Here is a 25,955-nt window from a genome sequence, read left to right on the forward strand (position 1 = left end):
TTTTAATGTAAGATTTCTAGGTCTTATTATCATCTATGATGGCACAAGAAATTTATTTTCGTTCACCCTGTCAATGTCTATGCCATCAATTAGTATTTCCGCATGTTTATCCTTTCCGCTATTACCAAATAGCGTTATTTTAGTTTTACTTAGGTTTTTATCACATAATCTTTTTCGTTTTGTTAAATCAGCTGTGATGTTTTTTATTTGAATTTTCTAGAACAGAATGCGGTTGTATCGTCTGCAAATAATACTAGCTTTAAGTTTTTCGTTAATTTACAGATGTTTATATATAGATTGAACAGTTTTGCTCCTAGTATTGACCCCTGGGGTATGCCGCACAATATATTTAAGCTCTCAGATGTATATTCTCCTAGCTTTACATACTGTCTCCTGTCTGCGAAATAGCTTTTAACCCAGTTCAATACTAACCGTCTGATTCCATATTTTTGTAGTTTTGTAATTAGGATGTTGTGAGTAATTGTATCAAAGCTTTTGTTAAATCCATAAATACTGTAGCTGTGCACTTTCTGCGGTCCATAGCGTTGGTAATTTCCTCAGTAATTTCAATTAGTGCCATGGAAGTGGAAATGTTAGCTCTGTAGCCGTACTGGCTGTCTGCGAGTAATTCATTCTTATTAATAAATCTGTCCAACATGTGAAAATTGCGGTAATAAGGAAACCGGGCGGTAGTTTGTGAATTGATGTTTGTCTCCATTTTTGAAAATTGGTACTCCTTTAGCTGTTTAAATTTTGTTTGGAAATTTACCAGTCTGGAATGATAAGTTACTGATATACTATATGTCAGTGGTTCTGCGATCTCATTAATAACTTTATCATTTCAATTCCAATTCCATTGCAGTTGGTTGATGTTTTTGCTTTCCATTTTTTAACAATATCCATGATTTCCTTTTTTGTCATGTCAGTGAGGAACATGGAATTGGGATTTCTATCTATAATTTCATTCCCTTCCTCTACTAACAAGAAATTTGGGATCTTTTATTCCAGTCTTGGTCCAAATTAGTTACAAAGTAGTTATTGAACCTTTCAACTTTCTCATTCATACTAACCATTTCCATCTGTAAAATAATGAGGGTAATCCGCTTTCTTAGTACCATTCCAAATAATACTGTTTAGAATGGCCCATTTTGCTCTAATGTTGTTTATATTCTTGTCTTGTAGTTGACTATAATATTCTTTCTTACTCACTCTCAAAATATTTGTTAGCTTATTTTTATATATCTTATAAGTTTTTTTCTTCTTTAGTTTTTTGAATTACACTCCTGATCAAAATCTTAAGACTAGAATTTGCATTTTGCACATTTGGATCTTAATGAGGTTTTAAGTAGAGCTACAATATGCAAAAACAAGAAGGGTTAATGAGACAAAAAGCATTTTGAAAAAGTAATTTACTGAAAACAATTAAACTGAAATAGGCTGTTTATCAGCTGATCAAAGTATAAGACCATTGATCAAAAAAGAACAAAAAACTCTCCAAACCAGAACAAAAAATATTCTCATTAGGACTCAATAATGTGTAGCTCCACCGTTCTTGTTAATTACTTCAAAAATTGCTTTGGGCCTTGATGTGAGTGTTTCCAGGAGGCTAGTGGGAACATTGCTCCGAGTGGAGAAGATGGGCATCAACTGTCTGGAACTGATGGCCATTTTTATAAACTTCCCTTGCCATCCATCCCCAAATGTTCTCTATGGAATTTAAATGAGGGGAACATGCAAGATGGTCTAAAGAGTGATGTTATTCTCCCTGAAGAAGTCCTTGGTATCCTTGGGTGCTTTTTCCTTCAAGGGAACAATGAAGCTTCAGGTTGTGCAGTGCACCAAACAGCATTTGGCTATGTGGAGATGTTGTAGGAGGCATCCCTCATGACTGAAGGCCCTCGTCTGTGTGGTAATGACTGAGTTTTTCAACAGGACAACACTGCACTTCACAATGCCTGCCTAACAAAGGACCTCTTCCAGAGAAATAAGCTTACTCCTTTGGACCATCCTATTCTGCATGTTCCCCTAATCTAAATTCAACTGAGAACATTTGGGGACGATGGCAAGGGAAGTTTACAAAAATGGACACCAGTTCAGACAGTGGATGCCCTCCGTAAAGCACTTCACCAATCTTCACCACCCGGAGCAACATTCCCACTAATCTCCTGGGAGCACTGTCATCCAGCATGCTAAAACCAATCTTTGAGGTCATTAACAACAATAGCACAGCTACTCATTACAGAGTCCTTTTTTTAACATGTTATTTCTATTTTAGGTGAGTTTGTTTTTTTTTTAGCTATGGTCTTAAACTTTTGATCAGATGATGACAAGCCTATTTTAGTTTGATGGTTGTTTGCTTGTCTCAGTCTTTTTTGTCCTGTCCAGTCATTGGGGCAGATGGTGATGATGGTTATCTGTATCTGTACACAAAACGGGCGGGGCATAAACCGCAAGTGGACGTGGTTTAACTAGAAATTGATTGATCAGAAGTTGCGATATTTATTGTTTATTATTCATCTATATGTGTACTGTGTAAATGTGTAAGTTATCTGTAAGACTTATTAGTTTTTAGTAGGACTCTCAAAAATAGCGGTTAACGGCGGTAACTAATTTATTTCATTAAGTTACATTTTTTTACCGTAATTAACGCATACGCATCATGGCAAGCCACGGCTCTCTATTATTGACGACAAACGCGGCACAGTCTAGCTCACCACAGAGTTTGCTGCGCCTTTATAACTTTATTCTGACCTGAACACATCAGCAGCAGTGCAATTCAAACACCATATATGTATGTCCAACTCTAAACAAACAAAAAAACGTCTCTAGTCCATTAATCATTGCAATTGCATTGCAATCATTGACACTTCCTTGTTGTCACTAGACAGTTAACATGTGATTAAATGTAACTCCCAATTACGACACGAGATGGGTACACGAATGCACCAGGGTAGCCGCGTAGCTTTGAGAGTTGTCGTAACACGGACCTTGTTTTTGATGTTCAGCTAACACTGTGCGTCTATGAACGTGAGTAACCTGGTTATTTATCATTTGTTCAATGTTAGACGCGGTTTGATAGTTGTGATATTGTATGTGTTGTGTGCCTTAAGCATCCAGCAGCCAAGCTGGTCACTAACTGCTGAGCTAAGTTAGCCTCATCAGCATTGCGGCCAATTAATTATATTGTTTGCATGCTCTTTCAATGTATGTAGTGCACTGCTGATAGCTGAGATGTTATGTTGCAGTGCATTTGTGATTATGTGTAGGGACGGGCGGTCGCTGTGTGTGACTGGCCAATCACAGAGCGTGCAGAGTGAATGAGGATGAGGATGAGGATGAGGATGAGGATTTTCTGTCACGATTTCGGATAATGACGAGCCGTACTTGTTTCATGTTCGTACTGGGCAAAAACGCATTATCCAACGGCTACTCGTCTTCGAGTATCCGACTCAAAAGAGTAGCCGACTCATCCCGACTAAACAGATTTGGTCTGCCAGGGAAAAGTGTAACATACATTTCTCCTGTTCCATACATTTTATTTGACTTTATTTGATGTTTCTTGTTCTGCAAATTTAGAGTGCCTGGACCGGAGCAGGAGGGGACAGAGAAGAAGAGAAAATGAGAAAAAGGGGGCAGTGTGGGGACAATCCATAGAGACAACAACACCAGCGACAACAACAATTGCAACAACAATAAAGGAACAAAAACAAACACGATTACATCAGCAAATGTCTATAACGGTGATATAGGCCATAATGGAAGTAACCAAATAAAACAGCCACAGTTATAATAGTGTCTTATTGGTGGTAATCTTGATAATGAAACTATAAACTATAAAAGTGAACAGATTGACAATAACTGTTTGCAATCTTATTGCCGACAACACCATCACTGTAATAAAATCAACAACATAACACCGTGGATAAATCTGTGAGTTATGTGGGTATGTATGTAGTCTGAGTGTGTATATGTATGCGTGTACAGGTACCTCTGTAGGTGTGTATGTGCATGTATATACACTAGGTCCCCAACTTACGAACACCCGACTAGCGAATATTCGCGGATACGAACACAAGCCGACTGGTCTATATTTTATTTTATTTTGCCTTGTAGTCGCTCAATCAGTATTTATACTGCTACTGTACATGCTTGGCCAGTAGAGGGCACTGTGACACTGCTAATGGGACCAACAGAAGAAGAGTTAGACGCTGGGGAGATAAAGCTAAATGGAAAGCTAAATTATACAACCCGGACAGAGCGTGTGATTAAGGTTTATGAAGAGTTAATAGGCCTGCTTAATTCTACACCACCCACAGAACACTACCTCTTTTAGAAGAGTCTAACGACGACGATTTGTCCTTTGTTTCAATAACTCCTCCTCCTCCACCACGACGACGTATGCTCGACCACTCCTCTTAAAAGGTAAATAACATTTATCATTACGTATTATTATATCACTATCACATAATATTACTACTGCATCCAAACTCATATTTACATACATACACATATACTGTATATGTATACACGTACATGTAGAACCTATATCATTGATAATATTACCTTTTCCCCTACTTAAGAACAATTTGACATAAGAACGGTCGTCTGGAACCAATTGTGTTCGTTAGTTGGGGACTTAGTGTATATATATGTGCATAAATGTGCGTGCATGTGTGCACGTGTAATTGTCACTGAGAATGTGTGAAAGGTGAGGGACTGCCTCCCACCACCAAGCATGCTCTGCCCCACACAGTCAGTGCGGGCCCCCATCACCAGAGAGCCACTGGCCCCAAGGCAGCGGCCAGAACCAAGACCGGACCCCCATGACCCAGCCCATAGAGCCTCCCCCGGGGAGACCAGCAAGAGGCTGCACAGAGACAGCTCCAACAAGAAACAAGGCGCCAGCAGGCCGGAGGACAAACAGCCCCTGAGATTGGCGGGAGACCACACCCCACACACCAGCGGGCCAAGAGCCGCCCCCGCCAACAGGAAAGAAGCCTGCCCACGAACGGGAGCGCCAGCCTTCCACGCTACCCAGCATTCCCAGGGAGCGAGGCCTAGCCCGCCCTGGGCCACCCCACGCCCGGCCCCCGACAAAGAACCGCCCACCCAGGACGGAGAAGGCATTGCTCCTGACCTCAAGGAGGCCCGGGCGGCAGATTGAGTACCGGAGAAAAACCACGCACGCACAGGGAGAACATGCAAACTCCACACAGAGATGCCCAAGCAGAGATTGGAACCCGAGTCTTCTCGATCTCCTGACTGTGTGGCCAACATGCTAACTACTCAGCCACCGTGCGGCTTGACATTTTTTAACTGGTCTAAAAATTTTGATTAGGAGTATATTTCTAAAAATGTGTGAACTTGTAAGGCATCTTTCTTTGTGCATGCCCTTATACTCAAGAATCAAGGATCAATCAACTTTCATTTTTAAAAACAAAAAGCTGACAAATGCACTGAAAGAATCCTGAAAACGATACTAATGACATTGATGAATGTAGTTTTTCACCACATCTCCATAAAGATATCTGACCATTAATTGTTTTAACATATTGGGAGAGGAAGATGTGGGAAACAAACCTACACTAAGGCACCAATACGATACTGCATGACAAACACCCGGTTACACTCTGCGATAAAAATAAAAGTCATGTGTCACCGCATACACTCTCGCCTACCGCTGTGTGACATAATATTTTGGCTTAATCAAATGTGCAAAAAGGCAAATGACTGTCACTTTGTCAGAACAGTTGAGTTGCACTGGCAAATCACATTTCCTGCAAAGAAAAAGGAAAGGGGAAAAAATATCCCTTGATGATGATAAATGTAAATGTCAAGACTGTATTTTGGAGATAAACTCTTGGCAAAGTGACAGTGATGGCTTGTCACCACACAGCCAGTCTTAAGTGTTGGTTTGTCAAGTGAATCAGCTCCCAACACCAAGACCAGACATCTGGCCCTGACCCTGCTTTTATACCTGGGTTGGATTAGGGTGAGGGTGAGGGTGATGGTGTGGGTGTCATCTGATGCACTTTCAGTCACGTGAGGGTGTCATCTATTGCACTTTCAGTCACCTGAAAGTCCAAAGAACAGCTTGCCAGAGCAACTGTCCAAGTGATACATTTAGGACTATAAAAGGTATTAGTTAAAGTGTACATTCGGAGGTTAACTGGGATAAAGGCCTCCTGGGGCCTTAGAGAGGTCTCTGATTGGAAGGGGTGATTGCTGGGAAGGAAGTGATGTTCAAATGTGATGATAAAGAGTGTTTATGCACACACAATAGTGAAAGTGTTTTACCCTATAAGTTGGATTGGCCTGAAATTTCTCCCACATCCTCAATGCACTCAACAAAACAACCCCCCTGTAACTATACGGTGTTAAGCTTAATCACCATGAAATTTGGTACACACCATTCAGGGACTGACAAGCAAATGTCTAGGCCTGTCGCGATAAATTTTGCTGGACGATAATTTCTCTACAAATTATGGTCGATAATCGATGTTTTTTCATGATTTATAATAATAATAATAACACAAGTACATCGTATCAAAAGCAATACATTTTAATTTCTCAAGAGTATTTAACATTGTAATTGCAACGTCAAGAGCTTTTAAATAAAATAAATTAAACAACAAAATGAATTAAACAAACAAAAAAAGACAAAAACAACCCCAATGAAAATAAAATGGACTGTCTCTTTTAGCAAAAATTGCACTTAACTAAAACTCAGAATCATAACACACACAACAATAAATAAAATTGAGTACAAAGTCTCTATAAAAAAAATTGCACTTGAATAAACAATGAACATTGGGTATTACTCCTTAATATAGCGAACAACATTGTGAATGTGCACCATTTTGCACTCTTTTATTTATGTTTCCTTTGTCGACTAAACGCCTCAGTAAGCTTTGACTGTCGGGACGAGGGCTCAGTTTCCTCCACCATTCCAAAAACATGCATGTTAGGTTAATTGGCAATTCTAAATTGTCCATGTGGGTGTGAATGTTTTTTTGTCTGCATGTGCCCTGCGATTGGCTGGCGACCAGTCCAGGCTGTACCCCGCCTGTCGCCCGAAGTCAGCTGGGATAAGCTCCAGCATACCCCCGTGACCCTAATGAGGATAAGCGGCATAAGAAAATGGATGGATGGATGGATGGGAAAATTGGACAGGATGGTTGTGTTTGAGGTGTGCACACAAGTTGGTCATGCTGCCCTTCTTCCTCGCCACTACTTTCGAACAAACGCAACATATCAGTTCGCCGGTGTTCATGCGCTCACCGTGTTCACTCTGTGAATAAGGTTCCCGCACTGGGGCTGTGGCATTCGCCTTAGAAAGCATAGCTTATGTGCCTTTATTCATGTTAGCGTATCCTAGCTCACAAGGCTAACTTGCTGTTAGCACTCTGTGTATCCACTCACTAGTAGCCCCGGCCCCACATATTGGGACAAGAGGCTAAATGTCTGAGATGAGGGTTCACTCTCTCCATTCATTCCACTGTAGCAACAACGCGCACAGACAAATGCAGAATGAAGCCTCTTGTCATCCAGCCTGTGTGGTAAAGAGAGTAGAGAAAGAGCCGAGGAAAACAAACACGCATGCCTGAACATGTCAGTTTATCGAGGCCGGCAAAATTATCTCTTATTCTTAAGTTCTCCTTCAGGATTTTTTGGTAGACAGCAGAATTCATGGTTCCATTTATTACAACACGTCTTCCCGGTCCTGAAGCACCAAAACAGCCCCAGACCATCACACTACCACCACCATATTTTACTGTCGGTATGATGTTCTTTTTCTGATATGAGGCGGTACTTTTACACCAGACATAATGGGACAGACACCTTCCAAAAAGTTTCACTTTTGTGTGTCATCAGTATTTTCCCAAATGATAGCTACTTTTAAAATGGCCAAGTCCCAAGGATCTACCTCCTACTATAAATAGGAGGAAGTGGGGGAGAGAAGGATGTTGGCTAAGCTGACATCCATCATGGACAACACCTCTCACCCGCTACATGACACTGTTGTTTCCCTGAGCAGCTCCTTCAGCACCAGACTGTTACACCCACGGTGTAAGAAGGAGAGGTTCCGCAGGTCCTTCATACCGACCGCTGTCAGGCTCTACAACACCTGCACCACCTGAACCATGTTGTAGACACTATGCTTTTCTTTACACTGTTCTCTTTACTTGTCTTGCTGCTGTAACAAGTAAATTTCCCCGCTGTGGGATAAATAAAGTACATACATACATACATACATACAAATATACTATAAATATAGAACATATACTGTATATGTTTACTATATATCTTTATATAGTATAGTATGGGGGGGGCATGTATGGTATGTTTTTGTCTTCCTTATAAAAAGCTTCATTTAAAAACTGCATTTTGTGTTCATTTGTGTTGTCATTGACTAATATTTATAGAAATCAGGAAGGGGGCACACACTTTCACACCACTGTAGGTTCCACAAGGCAAACAAGTTTGGTTGGGTTTGCCGCCTCACGCCTGTGCAGTGTGAAGGGAAGGGGTAGAGGGACACTATACTGAACACGGGGATCTCAACAGGCTGCAATATTACAAACCACATGTGATCGTTTTTTGTGATCAGTATTCAAAAGGTAGTAATCGACATATGCCAATCACGTACTTCTCCACGGAGATCATCTGATAGGAATCGGTGGCCGATTGATCGGAGCATGCCTACTATGTACTTGTATGTACAGTATTGTATATAAAAGCAAATTGTAAGCATGATAATCAATATGATTCATTTAACATTCCAATGAACAAGTTGTTGAGCATTTTTGAGCAGTCACTAGAAGACCCAACTAGTCTGCTGCAAAACAGGCTGCACTACTACAGCGTTTTACAAAATTCTTAAAGGGATAGTTCGAACTTTTGACATGAAGTTGTATGACGTCCCCATCAGCAATGTAGTGCATCAACAGTGACTTACCCCATACTTGGTCTGTTAAGCCCAGTTCTGGTTGGATTTTGGTGATGAGAAACATAGTTCCGGTTAGAAATTGGGGTTACTTAAGTACAGAGTCTGGCTTCTTAAAACAATATGCGTTCGCCAGAGCAATACATTTGCATAACAAAAATTAATCCACAAATCGTTCAGCTTTACTTTCTAATGAGTGCTATCTGCCGTCCATTGTTGTGTGTGTGATGAAGATGCAGCCGCCGCAACATCGCAGCCATCTTGTTTATGTGTTCCACAGTGGATGAAGATGCGAGGTTCGCAGTCATTTTCATCGCATACACAGCAATGGACCGCTGATCGCGTGCATTAATTCGACGTCAGCGAAAGTAAAGCCGAGCAATTTGTGAGGTCAAATTTTTTTCGAGGAGGCATTTTTGTCATGCGAATGTATTAGTTTTTCAAATGCATATTGTTTTGAGAAGCCAAACTCTTTACTTAAGTAACCACAATAACTAACCAGAACTACTTTTCTCATCACCGAAATCCGACCAGGACTGGGCTCACGGGACCAAGTGCGGGGTAAGTCACTGCTGATGGACTACACTGGTAATGGGAATGTCATGGAGCTTCATGTAAAAAAATCCACACTATCCCTTTAAGAGTGAAGGTAAGTAAAATTACTGGACCATATTCACTTTAATGACTTATAAATGCTCATAGAGTATATTTCGATCACATTTTTATGACGAGGCGACCGCCAAGACTTCAGGTCAATGATGTGTTCCACATTTTTTCTCTGCTTAACTCACAGTATAACATAATCAACTCGAGGAATATCTTCTTTTCTAAGTGACAACTGCTGCGTTACCTGATCATTTGCTGACAATGTAGACTGTAGAGGAACCACTGAGAGGTCACGGGTGTCATCTGGCGAACAGATTACTCATTGTCTTGTTTTTTTAATCCTTCACACAGATTCAGACACAGAAATAATACGGGGGCAGGGGAAGGATGTGGTCTTTCACTAATCTATATTTAATCCTTCCATCATAGTGCTGCTGTATGGTGAAATTATCAAAACAATGGGGGCATGCTGGATGCTGCTGCAACACTAGGACGAGGACTGACGTACTAGCTACGTGCCCGTTGAGTGACATGTAAAATCACACAAGTGAAACCTAAAATCCTTAAACAACACAGTGGCACCTCAGAACAATTTGGCGATTGAACAGTTCAAACTAAAATTCAAAAAGTATCTGAAAATTTTGCACCAAGGAGCTAATTTAGACTGCTCCTACTCTATGTTTTTGTGTGATTTTTGTTTCTATTTTTGTTTCATTTTAAAAATAATTAAAAGCTGTTAACACAAAGCTCAGCAGTTTTTGTTTTGCACTGTCTTGCTTTACTCGACCTAAAATGACATGAACTGTGACATTCAAACCGAGGTATCTACCGAACTGTCACTATGGCGTACCGTTACACCCCAAAGTACCATTCATTGACTTTTCGCCCCTGACTTACAGTACTGGACGATTGTGAACCATTCAGCAGGAATTCATCCCGGTCAAAGTCAAAGTCATCTTTGTGAACCACAATTTAAGAACTTCCTGTTACGTATTTAAAAGTTTGATAGCAAAAGTTTGACGCCTTGAATGAATGTAGTTAGTAGTAATTCCTAAAAAATGGAAAGGTAGAACAGCATCCTGGAACAGATTCGGGTCCACTATTTAGCACTGGGTTCTAATTGTTTAAGATAGTAACTGGTTGAAGTATATATTCTATAACATTATTTCTGCCTACCTCACCATTCTGTTCGAAGCCTTCCACAAGCCGCCTTGCTTCTGCAGCCACGGATTTTTGTAATCCAGTACTATTACACAAGTGAGGGCCAAAGGGATATAGAAACAGGGACTGTCAGGGGCAAGTTAGGGGTGGGTGTTACCAGGTTAGACAGAACAAGACACTGAGAAACGTGGTGCTTTGCGCAAATGTACTAATGTAAGCGAGGGAGTGTGAAGGGAGAGCAAGGGGGGGCGGAGGTCTTGTAATCTGGGATTTGGATGAGCGTGAGCGAGCCTGATAGTGGAGCTTGTCAGCGCTATCAACTAGCCCCCCCCCCCGTCCTTTCCCCACCTTATGCGACAAGCTTAGGGCTGACTGGTCTGACCACCTTTCTCCTGAGTGGTCAACGGCAAACAAAGCCCAGTCCTGTGAGAGCCAAGGCAGCTTCCTCTGGCTGCGACATACACCACACCATGCCAGGCCAGGGGTGCCAGCTCTCCCAGGTCCTGGCTCGCAGTCTTGTTGCCAGCTGCAGTAAACACAACAGCTGTGTCACCAAAGCCTGGAGATTACATCTCAATCGTGTGTGTGGAGTAGTTAAAGCAGATCATAGTCGGCCCCTCGCCCAGATAAACCCCCTCACAATCCAGCCAATTCAGCAGTATGCCATTAGGCTATTAATTTTCCAGCCACGGGAACTCGCAATTAAATGTGGTAAGTAGTATCAGAGTGTACATATGCATGATGACTTCATGGTGACCCCCATGGATTAAATGAAGGCATTGTCCATGGTAACTGTATAGTATTTGGTAAAATAAAATAAAATAAACAAAATAATCAAATAAAACAAAATTGATGCAAATAAAGCTAAGTAGAGCTATTCCATAGACAAAAGGTCTAATTTTTGGCCTAATTACGCTACAATACATATACACTGTACAGGTGGTCCTTGGTTTACGGCATTCTGTGATACGACATTTTGTGGTTACGAAAATGCTCCCATAAATTAATTAAAACTTATTTTTGGTTCATAAACACAAGACTTGCTTCAGAACTAGAACTAGTCTTGTGCTGGGTGGAACGATACAGTGTGTGCCTGAAGCAGAAGAATAACATAGGTTATTCTTTTTGGGCTTAATTATGTCTCCCAAGCGGCAGTGCGCCAAAGAAAAGGAAAGCCATATGAAAGTGAAAATGAACATCATAAAAAACTTTGAGAGGCGACACGCCCACAAATATTGGCCACTCTTTTGGTCTGAACCGCTCAGCTGTTGCAACCATCATTAACTTATCATATGCATTCCGAGTTCAGTTAAAGGTCCCAAATTATAGTATTTTTCACCAATTTCACTTAAGTCTTAGAGGTCCCACAATAGTTTATTAGAAGTGTGTTGACCAAAATCTAGTCTTGATGCTGGAATTTAGATAGTTTTAAAGTGCTTTTAGAAATCCCTACTGGGAAGACGCCGTTTTGTGTGTCTGAAGCTTTGATGCTAATGAGCTGTGTTTGTCCATACCCGTCTCTGACAGATTGTGTCTCCAAGAAGTGCTACTGTGCACTTTATCCACTTTTTACATATGCACTGTAACCTGGCACTTATGGGACGTAATAGAGACCTACCAGATGTAACATGAAGTGGTGGGGAAGGTCACAAACGCTAGCAAAACTAGCATAGCTATGTGAGCTGCAATGCTAACAGCCTATTTGCTGAAGAAAAACAAATCGACCAAACTTAACCAACTACTAACTCCGTTTGTAGGTGACTGATTTATACATGTGTGTAAGAGAATACACAGAGCTGCTTGAAAGGCAGCCACTTACTGCAGCACCTGTCACGATCTATGTGTTAGTCTGCGTGACAGTTTAGTGTGTTTACACTTTTATGCCTTAGTTCCTGTTCTATGCTCTTATTTTGGTAGTACTTCCTGTTTTGCCTGGTTTGTGTCCGCCTGCTTTGCTTTCTTCTTTGTCTTGCACCTGTTGCTAATTTGAGTTGTCCTATTTAGTTCAGGTGCGTGCATCTTTCTGTGTTGTTGCATTTCGTTCGTTTCGTTCGTTCGTTCTTTCGTTCGTTTGTGTCGGTGTCTGTGTAAGCCTGACACGCTACTGCAAAGCGTTCTTTATCGAGTTCCTGCCGCTGCGCTGCAGCCATCATTAAAGATAAGTTTTTCCTGCAACGAGTGCCTGCTTTCTGCATACTGGGGTCATCGCCACTATGCCAAGAACAAGACGTGACAGAATGCAACAACCAGAAGAAGATGACCTCGCAGAGAGCGATTTCTGGACCTGGCAGATTCTAAAGGCTATGGAAGAGGAGTGCACGATGTTCTCTCCAGAGGAGCTGGAGGACATGGTGTGGGGACCGGACGGCACGCTTATTCCTATGGCGTGGGTTTACCCGGGACCCACCAAAGGCACATCTGACCATCCGCGACGCCAAGGCATGTTTGGACCGGCTCCAGCGAGAGGTTCACGGCGTAAAAGGGTGAAGCCACGCAACTCCTCCTCGCCACGCCAAGCAGAGGTGCAACTCCCTCTTTGTAATGTTGCTGAGTGCCGGCTGATGGCTCAGCCCATTACGGTCCCCGCTCAGCGTCAGCACGACGAGCTCTGGCTGCCCCCCTCCTCTGTTTCTCCGCTTCCCACGCAACGCCAAGAGGAGGTCAGTCTCCCTCAGATTCCCGCGTCCCGAAGCTCCGAGCTCCAACTGCCCTCCTTTGTTTCCAAGTTGCTTCCCAGGCAACGTCAAGAGGTCAGTTCTCCTCCCACCCCCGCACCTCGGCTCAAAAAGTGTCAGACTCACCCTGTACCCACTCCACGCGGTGTGAAGTCACAGACGCCGCTGGAGCCCACACCACACAGCTTCAAGCTTCAGTCCCTCCCGGTGTCCGTGCCGAGTTGCTTGAAGTCACAGACTCCCCCAGAAGCCACACCTGGCTGCCTCAAACCTCATAACCCCCCCGTGCCCACCCCGCGGCATTTCAAGCCCGTTCCAGGACCACGCCTGAGGCCACCTGCAGTTCCGTTCGGGAGGTCAGAGCAGGTGGAACTCCTGACCCACCTCCAAGCCCCCCTCCTCCCTTCCCTGGTTCCGCCGATGGCAGTGAACGGCGTCTGGGATCCGCCTTCGGAAGGGGGGGCTAGTACTACCAGCTGTGAGTTAGACGCACAGCTAGCTCCTCCGTCTGCAAGCCAAGACGCACAGCTAGCTCCTCCGTCTGCAAGCCAAGACGCACAGCTAGCTCCTCCGTCTGCAAGCCAGGACGCACAGCTAGCTCCTCCGTCTGCAAGCCAGGACGCACAGCTAGCTCCTCCGTCTGCAAGCCAGGACGCACAGCTAGCTCCTCCGTCTGCAAGCCAGGACGCAGGGCCCACTTGTCCACATTCAAGCATGAACGCAAATCTCAGTCCTCCACCTGTAAGTCAAGATGCGGGGCTCACTGCGTTGATAAGAGACTCACAGCCCACTCCGTCTGCTAGCCAAGACGCACAACTCTCTCCTGCTGCTGCTAGCCAAGACACACTGCTCGCTCCTGCTCCTGCAAGACTAAACGCAGGGCCCACTTCCCCGCTTGCAAGCTTGAACGCAAAGATTCTTCCACCTGGTAGTCAAGATGCGGAGCTCACTGCATCAGGAAAAGACTCACAGCTTGTTCCTCCTGCTAGCCAAAACGCACAGCTTAGTCCTCTATCTGGAAGTCAAGCTGCAGGGCTCGTGGCAGCAAGCCAGGAACAGCAGCCCGCTTCGCCTATTCCTCCTCCTTCGAGTCCAGAGGACGAGACTCCTGCATACGTTCCGCCTTCAGTTCCTGTCCTGGCGTTTCCCACACGTCAGCCGGCTTCGCCTGGAGTTCCTGTCCTGGCGTCTCCAACACGCCACCGTGCCCCAACTCTCGTTCCTATTCTGGCATCTCCCACGTGCCAGTTGTCCTCTGCTGAAGTCCCTGCCACTGCTCAGCTCTCCTGCCAGCTCCGCCAGGCTCACCATCCTGGCCGCCCTCCGGAGAGGTTCCGCCACTCACTCCGCCGGACCTGCCATTCTAGCCGACCACCGGAGGGGTCCCAACTCCTTTGCCAGGCTCACCATCCTGGCCGTCCTCCGGAGAGGTTCCGCCACTCACTCTGCCGGACCTGCCGTTCTAGCCGACCGCCGGATGGGTCCCAACTCCTCTGCCAGGCTCACCATCCTGGCCGTCCGCCGGAGGGGTCGTGCCGCTGACCCACCACCGGTCCTCCCACCACCCATCCCTCCTTTTTTCTTTTGTTGTGACTTTGGACTTTTCGGACGTCTAGGATCCGTCCTTGAGGAGGGGGTACTGTCACGATCTATGTGTTAGTCTGCGTGACAGTTTAGTGTGTTTACACTTTTATGCCTTAGTTCCTGTTCTATGCTCTTATTTTGGTAGTACTTCCTGTTTTGCCTGGTTTGTGTCCGCCTGCTTTGCTTTCTTCTTTGTCTTGCACCTGTTGCTAATTTGAGTTGTCCTATTTAGTTCAGGTGCGTGCATCTTTCTGTGTTGTTGCATTTCGTTCGTTTCGTTCGTTCGTTCTTTCGTTCGTTTGTGTCGGTGTCTGTGTAAGCCTGACACGCTACTGCAAAGCGTTCTTTATCGAGTTCCTGCCGCTGCGCTGCAGCCATCATTAAAGATAAGTTTTTCCTGCAACGAGTGCCTGCTTTCTGCATACTGGGGTCATCGCCACTATGCCAAGAACAAGACGTGACAGCACCAGTATAAAAATAAAAAAAAATTCAAAAGGGGAGCAGTTTCTGTTAAATGCTACTGCAAAAACTCAGATGGTGTCACTTAAGATGCAGAAGCATATTTCAGTAAAACTGTTAGTAAGTAGAACTTATATTTAACTTACTATGCATGACCTAAGCATGATGTTTGAATGACTTGAAATAATGCTTCTACTACTAGTCTATTTTGTTGATGTGTAGTTATGTAGAGAAATGTAAATTAGATTTCAGATTGCAGTAGATTAGTTTGTTTGTGCTAAAAGAACTACAGCTCCCATGATGCTAAGAGCACTACCAGGAAGTAGTAAATAGATGCTACTATCACGTTTTGATAGAAGTCTTGTGCAGCTGATTTGACAAATCTTAAGTAACTTTGATCACATGTAGAATTACTACAGCTTCTGCTTCAACACAACTCCAGTTGTTCAACTCTGATGGAAAAAACAGCCACACATCACGAGTGAGTGACGCTGGGCACCCCGAGGTAGGTTGGGTTGCAACGTTTAAAGTGTGCATAAACCATTTAATGTGCACTTCAAATCCTGCCTTGTGCACTACCACTTCCAAATTACATGTATTCTCATTCACAGTAGCTATGCCATATTTCCCAGCCTGATTGGCTTCTGGTCATTTTTGAAATTACTGAAAAGAAGAGGAAAACAAAAGCTCTTTTGAACTGTCATTTTTAGACAGTATATTAGAACATAACGGAAATTGAACATATACACTCCTGATCAAAATCTTAAGACCAGTTGAAAAATTGATAGAATTTGCATTTTGCACATTTGGATCTGGATGAGGTTTTAAGTACAGCTACAATATGCAAAAACAAGAAGGGGGAGTGAGACAAAAAGCACTTTGAAAAAGTAATTTATTGAAAACAACAATTAAACTGAAATAGGCTGTTTATCAGCTGATCAAAAGTTTAAGACCACAGGCTATAAAAGCCAAAATCGGGTAAGAATTTTCATTTTCTGTCGGGCATTCACATTGTCATGCCCTTCTGATGGCTAAAGCTAAGAAAGTCTTTTTGAAAGTGGTCGAATTGTCGAGCTGCATAAGAACGGCCTCTCGCAGCGTGCCATTGTTGCTGAGGTTGGGTGCAGTAAATCAGTCATTCTACATTTTTTGAAAGATCCTGAGCATTATGGAACAAAAAGTCAAGTGGTAGACCCCCCCCCCAAAAAAAAAAATCACACCTGCGCTGAGCCGGAGGATCCGATTGGCTGTCCATCAAGACACAGGGCGGTCTTCCACCCACATTAAGGCCCTTACTGGTGCCAACTGCAGCGCAATAACCATCAGACGACATCTGCGGGAAAAGGGCTAAAAAAACAAAAAACGAATTCAAAGACCTCGTCTCCTTCAACGCCACAAAACTGCCCGTTTAGACTTTGCCAGGGAGCATCAAACATGGGACATTGAAAGGTGGTAAAAAGTTTTATTCTCAGATGAGAAAAAATGTGACCTTGATGGTCCAGATGGCTTCCAACGTTACTCGCATGACAAGGAGATCCTACCTGAGATGTTTTCTACTCATGGTCTGGGGTGCTTTTTCATTCAGTGGAACACTGGAGCTTCATGTGGTGCAGGGATGTCAAATGACGGGCACTCGCATCAAGCATGCCCAAACGAATTTTTGAAGTGATTAACAAGAACGGTGGAGCTACTCATTACTGAGTCCTACTGAGAACATTTTTTGTTCTGGTTTGCAGAGTTTTTTGTTATTTTTTGAGCGATGGTCTTAAACTTTTGATCAGCTGATAATCAGCCTATTTCAGTTTAATTGTTGTTTTCAATAAATTACTTTTCAAAATGTTTTTTGTCTCATTAACTCTTCTTGTTTTTGCATATTGTAGCTCTACTTAAAACCTCATTAAGATCCAAATGTGAAAAACGCAAATTCTAGCAATTTTTCAACTGGTCTTAAGATTTTGATCAGGGGTGTATATTTAAAATAAATAGCAAAAAAATAATAATAATAATAAGTAAAATGGTAAGTGCTAATGGTCTTTCACTTGTGTAGCGCTTTTCCACCTCCAAGCGCATTGACACTGTTAGCACATCTACCTACTGATAACGCAGCATCAGTATCAACTGGAGGTTCAGTATCCTGCCAAAGGAAAATTCGACAAATTCTGCCGAAGGAAAATTCGACAAATTCAAAGTAGAATGCAAATAAATGCAATTACTAAGTGGCCCAAGAAGGTCACAAGATAAATAAAAAAAAACTTGTAATGTTATATCATTAGGGCCGTCAAAAATAGCACGTTCACGGCAGTAATTAATTTATTTTATTAAACTTTTTTACCCTAATTAACGCATTACTGTATGTCAAGCCACGCCTCTGTTTTGACAGCACACGGAGGCACAGCGTATCGCTTCAACACAGTCACACATAGTCTAACGCTCTTTAATAACTTTATTCTGACTTGAACACATCAACAGCAGTCCAATTCCATCACCATATATGTATCTCCAAATCGCAAACACGCCTCTCGTCCGCTCAACATCGGAACAATACTTCCTTATTGTCACTAGATGACCGCAAGATGCATTCATGGACACTCCAAACATCACGACAATGTCTTTATTATGCGTGTATGGGGTGTATGTGTGGTCTAAATAAACAGAAAGACAATGATAAACAGAAAGACAATGAAAAACAGAAAGACAATGAAAAACAGTAAGTGCAAATACTCCTCACTCACTAAAGAAGCTCTTACTGCAGAAGTACAATTTGCTGCATTTAAGTGAGCTCAGAAATCCCAGAAAATACATACAGTACAGTACGTACAGTACACTCAAAACATGTGAATTCATCTTAAATTACATGGTGTCTTTGAACGCAAACCCTCCTTGCTCATAATAACGCGGTTAAAATGTGATTAAAATGTTCTGCTACCATTAAAGACAGTAGTGTTAGGCAAATACATTTTCAGTGTGGTATCTTTTAGCTTGATTTGGATTTTACATGGGCTGCACGGTGGTCTCGTGGTTAGCACGTTGGCCAACACAGTGACCTGGACCTGGGTTTGATTCTCCCTTGGGCATTTCTGTGTGGAGTTAGTGTGGAGCTAATTGGAGACTCTAAATTGTCCATAGGTATGAATGTGAGTGTGAATGGTTGTTTGTCTATATGTGCCCTGCGGTTGGCTGGCGACCAGTCCAGGGTGTACCCCGCCTGTCGCCCGAAGTCAGCTGGGATAGGCTCCAGCATGCCCCCCACAACCCTAATGAGGAGAAGCGAAAATGGATGGATGGATGGATTTTACATACACGTGTCTTGTCATTTATATTTCTGTTCATAAAATACAGTAAAAATTGGCATATTTCACATGGTTGCAAATGGTAATTAATAATAATTAATTAATTAATTTGAAAACTGGAATTAGTTTGATTAACATTGTTTATCATTTGACAGCCCTAGTTATTTTATAATGGTGACTGTCCAGGTCACTTGTTTTGTTTTGGAGTTGTTGGATTTGGATCTCAATACGCCTCTGTGCCATACAGAAAAATCTGATTACAAATACATGTATCGTTACACTCTTATCCCAGCAATTGTGGACTTATGTTTAAAATAAAAAGGTTAGGCGCAAATGACCTGCCCAGCTCCAGCCTCCATCATGACTGGAGTAGCCGACTGCGTGACTCAGGGCTTTCCAAGAATAGGATTTCCTTTGACGGCCACCATGTGACCCATTTCCTTGCATTAGCCTCCAGCAGCCAAACAGAGAAAACACAAATGAGCAGCCGGGATTCCAAATGGACCTGGTTAGCTGTGATAAGATGTCAAGAGAACAGAGAGACATGGGCAGCTGGGAGAGACTGGTTGGGCCTCAAGCTGCTTGAAGCCAAACGGGACACAGCGTGCAATCCAGCCGCCGCTTAGCCTCTTACGTAATGTCTCAAGTTCATTAAAGCTTGGTCTTGGCTATTTTCAGCATGTCTGTCTAGGCCCGCCGACAAAAAGGTGGTATACTTAGCAGACTCACTGAGGCATCAAAGTCCCTGCGAGGGTTATATTGGTCACAGACGAAGCCTCTGAGTGTGGATTTTGGTAGTGTCGCCTGTATTTTTAGCATCACTGACGAGCTGTGGTATTTGCACAAGGTGCTAAACGAAGACCCCCCCCCCTATATTATTCGAGTTACTTAGGAGTTTACTTTGTTTTAAACGAGTGAATACAAGAAAAATGATAATTTTGTCTCTATTCTTTGAGACATGTCATGCAAATCCTTAAAACATTCTTAGACAGTGGTTCTCAACTGGTGAGTTGCTCCTTAAAAGAGGGGAGCAGAAACATAGAGTGGGTTCTGGACCATAGTCGAGGATAAATAAAATATTTTATGGATGTTTTAATTTGGGCTGAAGGTGACTAACCAAAATGGATGCTAACCATTTTTTATTTATATTATTTACATTATTTTTACTTTTACAATTATAGTTTGACATGCGGAAAACAATTGAAAATGCAAATAAATACATATAAATGATGAATGACATGGATAAATGAACGTACCCAAAGACACGATGTGGCAGCGAGATCACCGCCACATCCCTGTTTTGACATGAGTTGTTTCTTGAATGTCTTGAGTGTTTTATGCATGTAAAGCTATAATTATAAAACTATAAAAACGTGTCTTGTGTTGACATTTTTGAGAGTCAACCACTAATGACATCACAGACGGGCGATGTAACTTCCGGTTCCCGTTGCCATTTGTTCGCTAGCTAATAGGATGCAAACAAGGAAGAACATTTTCTGATGAAAAAATATATTAATACAGATGTACTCATGCAGTGTATGAATAACACAAGACACGCACGCACCATATTGTATGCCGGGGTCACCAACCTTTTTGATACAGAGCTATTTCTTGGGTACTGAGTAATGCAAAGGGCTACCAGTTTCATACACAATTTTGAAATAGCCAATTTGCTCAATTTACCTTTAACTATATGTAATTTTTAGGGCTGTCAATTGATTAAAACATTTAATCGCGATTGTATCATGATGTATCTCTTTGTAGTAAATGATTCAATATTCAACTACTTCTCTATAAAGAGATATAAATTTTGGAAATATGGGCTATTATTTTATTAAAAAATAATATACAGTTAGAAATGCCCCAGTTTTTGAATGTTTAGTGCAAGCGGCAATTTGTCCCACTGTTTGATGGTCCTTGAAGGCACTTTCATTACAATTCAGAGGCCTGTGATGCGATGATGAAACGATGATCGACGCATCTCTTTTTTGTGATCAATTTCATCATCATCAATTTTTTCAAGCATATTTTTTCTATATACTGTATAATTTATTTGTACATATTTTTCATATCTAATGAGCCACAATTAAAATAAACATGAAAACAGATTAATTTCCCAGAGCTGTTTGACATTTCTAAAAAAAACCAAACAATATAGCGATATAAAGAAAAAAGCAGTGGCATAGGAACTTGTTAGCGCCAGAGTAAAACACATTGGGTAAGTTTACATTAACTTAAACTGACATTTATGTAAGTTTATCATCAATATTAGCAACATCTGGTACTAGCAAGAGTACTCGATCAACACTGGCCGCTTTTCCTCCTCTGAACTACTTTGATACCCCCAAATTCCCTCCACATCTGACAGCCAATCAAAACTGTGGGAGACTCGTACAATTCAATGTGAATGCATCACTCACCAGTGTAGCTGGTCACAGCCGCTCGTCGCCACACATGTGCAGGGTTGGTGATGAGTTTTCGCCAATCGCAGTTTTTTTGGCACCTCCCGTGTGTGGCGCCCATTACACTTACGTGCACCACCATAAACTGTCTGGGCGGCACTTCCGCTTTCAGTCTTTTTGTTCCGTTTTTTTTTCCCGTTTTTTCCACATCAATTATTGGCATTTATGAAACGATTAATAATTGCCAATGTCCGCATCGCAATGCATCTAAGAATCTTCCCCACCCATACTGTAGGGCTGTTATTATACAGTATGTCTAAAGGGCTCTAATAATATTAATAAAACATATGTAGGAGGTAAAAAATATTTGATTTACAAATAAGGGGTCCTACTTTGCGGAAATTCATTTATCACGGTTGGGAAGCAATTAACTGCGATAAATGAGGGATTAGTGTACACTTATTTTAATTACAGGTACTTGTATGAATCCTCCATGTACAACATGCATACACCAACAGTTGGTGGGGGGGGTGTGTGTGCTCGTGCATGAGTCGCTCTGGTGGAAATGGTTGCCAGCGTGTTATCTGATTCCTCCACACAGGCTGTTGTTTTCCTGTGGCCTGACAAAAAACCTGACTCATTCTTCTCAAATGGGTCTCAGTGACAGATGGGGTCTGTTCCATTAACAAAGATAGGGGGTCATCGTGCATAGTTGGTGGGGATTTTGGAATGAACACGGAGCAGAAACATTAAGTTATTTTGTGTTATTTTACACTCTCTGATGAAGGTACAAGTGGCCGATATACGGAATTTGAATTGTCCTGAAAGACCTTTCATTAAGACTTTTTTAAAAATTTGTGGCTGTGAGATTTTAGATCAGGAAGTGCAATAGCAGCCTAAAAGCAACACTCAAATGTCTCAGTCGCTGTAACACACAAACTGTGGAAAATAACAGTACGGAAACCGACTTAACACTTACTCCAGGCTTTTTCCACAATGCTGACTGGGGGCCATTTTCTGCCCGCAGCTTGTTTTTTTGTTGTTTTTTTACCCTCGTCTAAAAATCAAATTAATTCATAAGCAATAACATACAGTGGCGTGAAAAAGTGTTTGCCCACTTCCTGATTTATTTTTTTGCATGTTAGTCACACTAAAATGTTTCAGATCAAACTAATTTAAATATTAGTCAATGACAACACAACTGAACACAAAATGCAGTTTTTAAATTAAACTTTTTATTAAGGGAGAGAAAAAATTCAAACCAAGTGATTGCGCCGCCTGTTAAAACATAACTGAGATTAATTGAGATCTATCAGTCTGAAAAAAGTTGTAAAGCCATTTCTAAAGCTCTGAGACTCCAGTGAACCACAGTGACAGCCATTATGCACAAATGGCAAAAACATGGAACAGTGTTCAACCTTCCCAGGAGTGGCCAGCCAACCAAAATTACCCCAAGAGCACAGCAAGGACTCATCCAAGAGGTCACAAAAAACCCCACAACATCATCCACAGAACTGCAGGCCTCACTTGCTTCAGTTAAGGTTAGTATTCAGGACTCGACCATAAGACAAAATTTCCAAGACGAAATACACTGCTGAACAAAAAGAACATTAAGGCTCGTCTCAATTTTGCCAGAAAACATTTTGATGATCCCCAGGACTTTGGGAAAATATTCTGTGGTCTGACGAAACAAAAGTTGAACTTTTTGGAATGTGTGTGTCCCATTACATCTGGTGTAAAACTAATGCCACATTTCAGGAAAAAAACTTCATACCAACAGCAAAATATAGTGGTGGTAGTGTTGGCTATAGTGTGGCTATTTTGCTGCTTCAGGACCTGGAAGACTTGTTGTGATAAATGGAACCATGAATTCTGTTGTCTTCCAAAAAGTCCTGAGGGAGAATATTCAGCCATCTGTTCGTGACCTCAAGCTGAAAGCAACTTGGGTTCTGCAGCAGGACAATGATCCAAAACACACCAGCAAGTCCACCTCTGAATGGCTGAAGAAAAACAAAATGAAGACTTTGGAGAGGCTTTGTCAAAGTCCTGACCTGAATACTATTGAGATGCTGTGGCATGACCTGAAAAACGTGGTTCACGCTCGAAAGCCCTCCAATGTGGCTAAATTACAACAATTCTGCAAACATGAGTGGGCCAAAATTCGTCCACAGCGCTGTAAGAGACTCATTACAAGTTATCGCAGATGTCTTATTGCAGTTGTTGCTGCTAAGGGTGGCCCAACCAGTTATTAGGTTTAGGGGGCAATCACTTTTTCACACAGGGCCATGTACTGTAGGTTTCGATTTTTTTTCTCCCTTAATAATAAAAAGACTGACTCATTTAAAGACTGCATTTTGTGTTCAATTGTGTGGTCATTGATTAATAATTAAATTGATGATCTGAAACATTGTGTCACAAGTTTGACAAACATGGAAAAAAGAAATCATGAAGGGGGCAAACATTTTCACACCACTGTATAGGATTAGATATTACTAGGAGTGCCTTAGAATGGTAGAGTATTCGATGATTAGATTTGGAAGAGTTTGATTCAACTATCAATCTTACCATCAAATCATATAATAATGTCATGTGATCAAGATTGTACCAAGCTGACTACATGGGGGTGCCCACGGCTGCTGCTCAGCATACATTTTTACAAAGAATGTCCTTGTTTTTGTTATGAATAGCAAAATTTTGACCCAAAATCAGCCTAATTTGTGTCAATAAAACTGAAAATGACGTGTGTGTTTAACAAGACCGATACCACACGCTTCAGTGGCACAAGCCAAAGGCACTCACGTGACCGCTAGCTTTGAACGCTTGGAAGACAGTCAACATCGATGGACTTACTGGCTCATAATGGCTACTAAAAATCATCCAAAGTGTGGAAGTATTTTGAAAAGGTTAAAGATGGCTGCAGAAAGAAGTGCAACTTGTCTCAGAAGCTTCTCATATATCACGCGACCCAACAACCAACATCATTGGATAATCATTGAAGATCATTTAAAAAGGGGTTAGCCTGTTATGGCAACTTCATTTTAATGTGAATTTTAAGGCAAGATATTAGGCTACTAACAATTTTGGCAGGTTGTTTTTCAAGCCATATTGTTCCTATTCTACGTTTGTGATGTGTGCCAACAATGACCGTGTTCCTACTGTTTTGTTCATCTTGCTTTCAGTGTCTCTAAATAAATTAAGGTACAGTTGTTGCACACCTACCATGTTTATTTTTAAGTGTTTTAGCCTGTTACTTTTACGTGGAAAAAGATGCAAATGAGATCTGCTTGTCAGGCTCACCATTAGCTCTGCTCTTAAAATGTTTTTAAGAATTATTGAATATCAGTCGACTATAGGCAAAATCAGGGGATTGTGGAAAGTCTTCTTCCAGACCCAGACTCAATATACGCGGGCCGGGCCCACAGGAAGGCCCGACATATTGCCGTCAACCCCACCCACCCAGGAAATGGACTGTTTGTTCCGCTTCCCTCGGGAAACAGTAGAGAAACATAAAAACTCTGACCTCCAGACTCAAAAGCCAAAGCGCAACCAAGAGGTGTCCAATCCATTTCCCCCCTACACATAAAACAGACTCACTATGTGCAATAAAGGACTGAATTTTGCACTGGACTGCACTTTACAGTATACTCATCCTACTGCTCATGTGCACTACAACTGTTTACATATTGATATCGTCTTAGTATGTTTTTATTTTTTTTTATATACAGCTGGGAGTTACCAATCGTAATTTTGCTGTATGGACACACAATGACAATAAAGATTCTTGATTCCTGAATCTAACGAATCAGATTCAACTATGAAAATCCTTAGTCAAAGACAGCCCTAGCTAGATGTTACACTAATTTGATTTGTCACCTGTAACACAAAGTTAAGATGTTTAGTTTAGCATACATTGACCGAGACTAAGTCATCTAATGTGCATTATTGTCCATGACGCATGTGCATGTAATTTTTGTGGATTCCTTCCCCTCCCTCCCTCCCTCCGGGAAAGTCCCTTTATAATGTGTTGAGGAGGAGGACTAACAGGTAGTGTTGAGTATTAATCTCTGAAACTGGTGTATGGAATTACTGACCACTCGTTTCGGTCAAAATCATTAGATGGACTCATCAACGTTAATTGTGGACTTTGAAAGTGTACACACGGTGCATTACTTTATATAAACTCAATGTCCCCATCTCATATGCATATAAAACTGAATATTAATATAAACAGTGGCAGCAAATATACTTTCATATAGTAAGTGTTAGTTAAACTGTACAGTAGTTTTAAATTAGGTTAGCCATAATCTCAAATTAGTTCAGCAGTCAGATGCTATTTACTAAATAAACAACTGTAATGCTGACTATAACAACATCAGAACATCAATAAAATATCACACAACAAGCAATTAAAAGGGTCACCGACATGATTTTTCAACTTTGCTTAAAAATGTTCTACATGGTTTGTAATTATGTGCTAAGATGTTTGTTAAATTAGTAAAAAAAAAAAAAAAAATTTAAATATGTGGCGGGAAATTTTTCTGACAGCTGTCTCGAAAAGGGGGCGTTTCGGGAAGTGATGTCGGCGTAGAGATGGCTCTCATCTTAGCAGACTTTGCTTGGTATATTTTTAATCACAATAGTAGTCATGCCAAAACGTCGTGTTGCCTCTGGCTGTTCAGTGTCCAAGTGATACTGTAAGTTTATTTTCCTTTAATAGATAAAGGTTTAGACTACAATGAATGAAGCAAGTACGAAAGCCATCCGTGGTGGACGCCAAGGAAAGTGCATTGTTGTAAGCGGACAAATGCTGTGAGCAGTCCCGAGTTCAGCT

At 41.8% G+C, this 25,955-nt stretch overlaps 1 protein-coding gene across 3 annotated transcripts in view; it reads right to left on the reverse strand.

Annotated features, from left to right (window-relative positions):
* Positions 1-25,955, reverse strand: part of ptpn11b (protein tyrosine phosphatase non-receptor type 11b) — a 71,081-nt gene that overhangs the window by 38,249 nt on the left and 6,877 nt on the right. Inside the window, exon 1 of one of the 3 annotated variants that reach the window (XM_054790018.1) lies at positions 10,730-10,983. The exons of the other annotated variants lie outside the window; for them this stretch is intronic. Coding sequence (XP_054645993.1) covers positions 10,730-10,737 — 8 coding nt within the window. The 5' untranslated portion in view covers positions 10,738-10,983. Of the gene's footprint in view, positions 1-10,729; positions 10,984-25,955 lie in introns of those variants that run through there. 3 annotated transcript variants of the gene reach the window in all.

Source organism: Dunckerocampus dactyliophorus, chromosome 1 (assembly GCF_027744805.1).
Source record: "Dunckerocampus dactyliophorus isolate RoL2022-P2 chromosome 1, RoL_Ddac_1.1, whole genome shotgun sequence".
NCBI lineage: Eukaryota > Metazoa > Chordata > Actinopteri > Syngnathiformes > Syngnathidae > Dunckerocampus > Dunckerocampus dactyliophorus.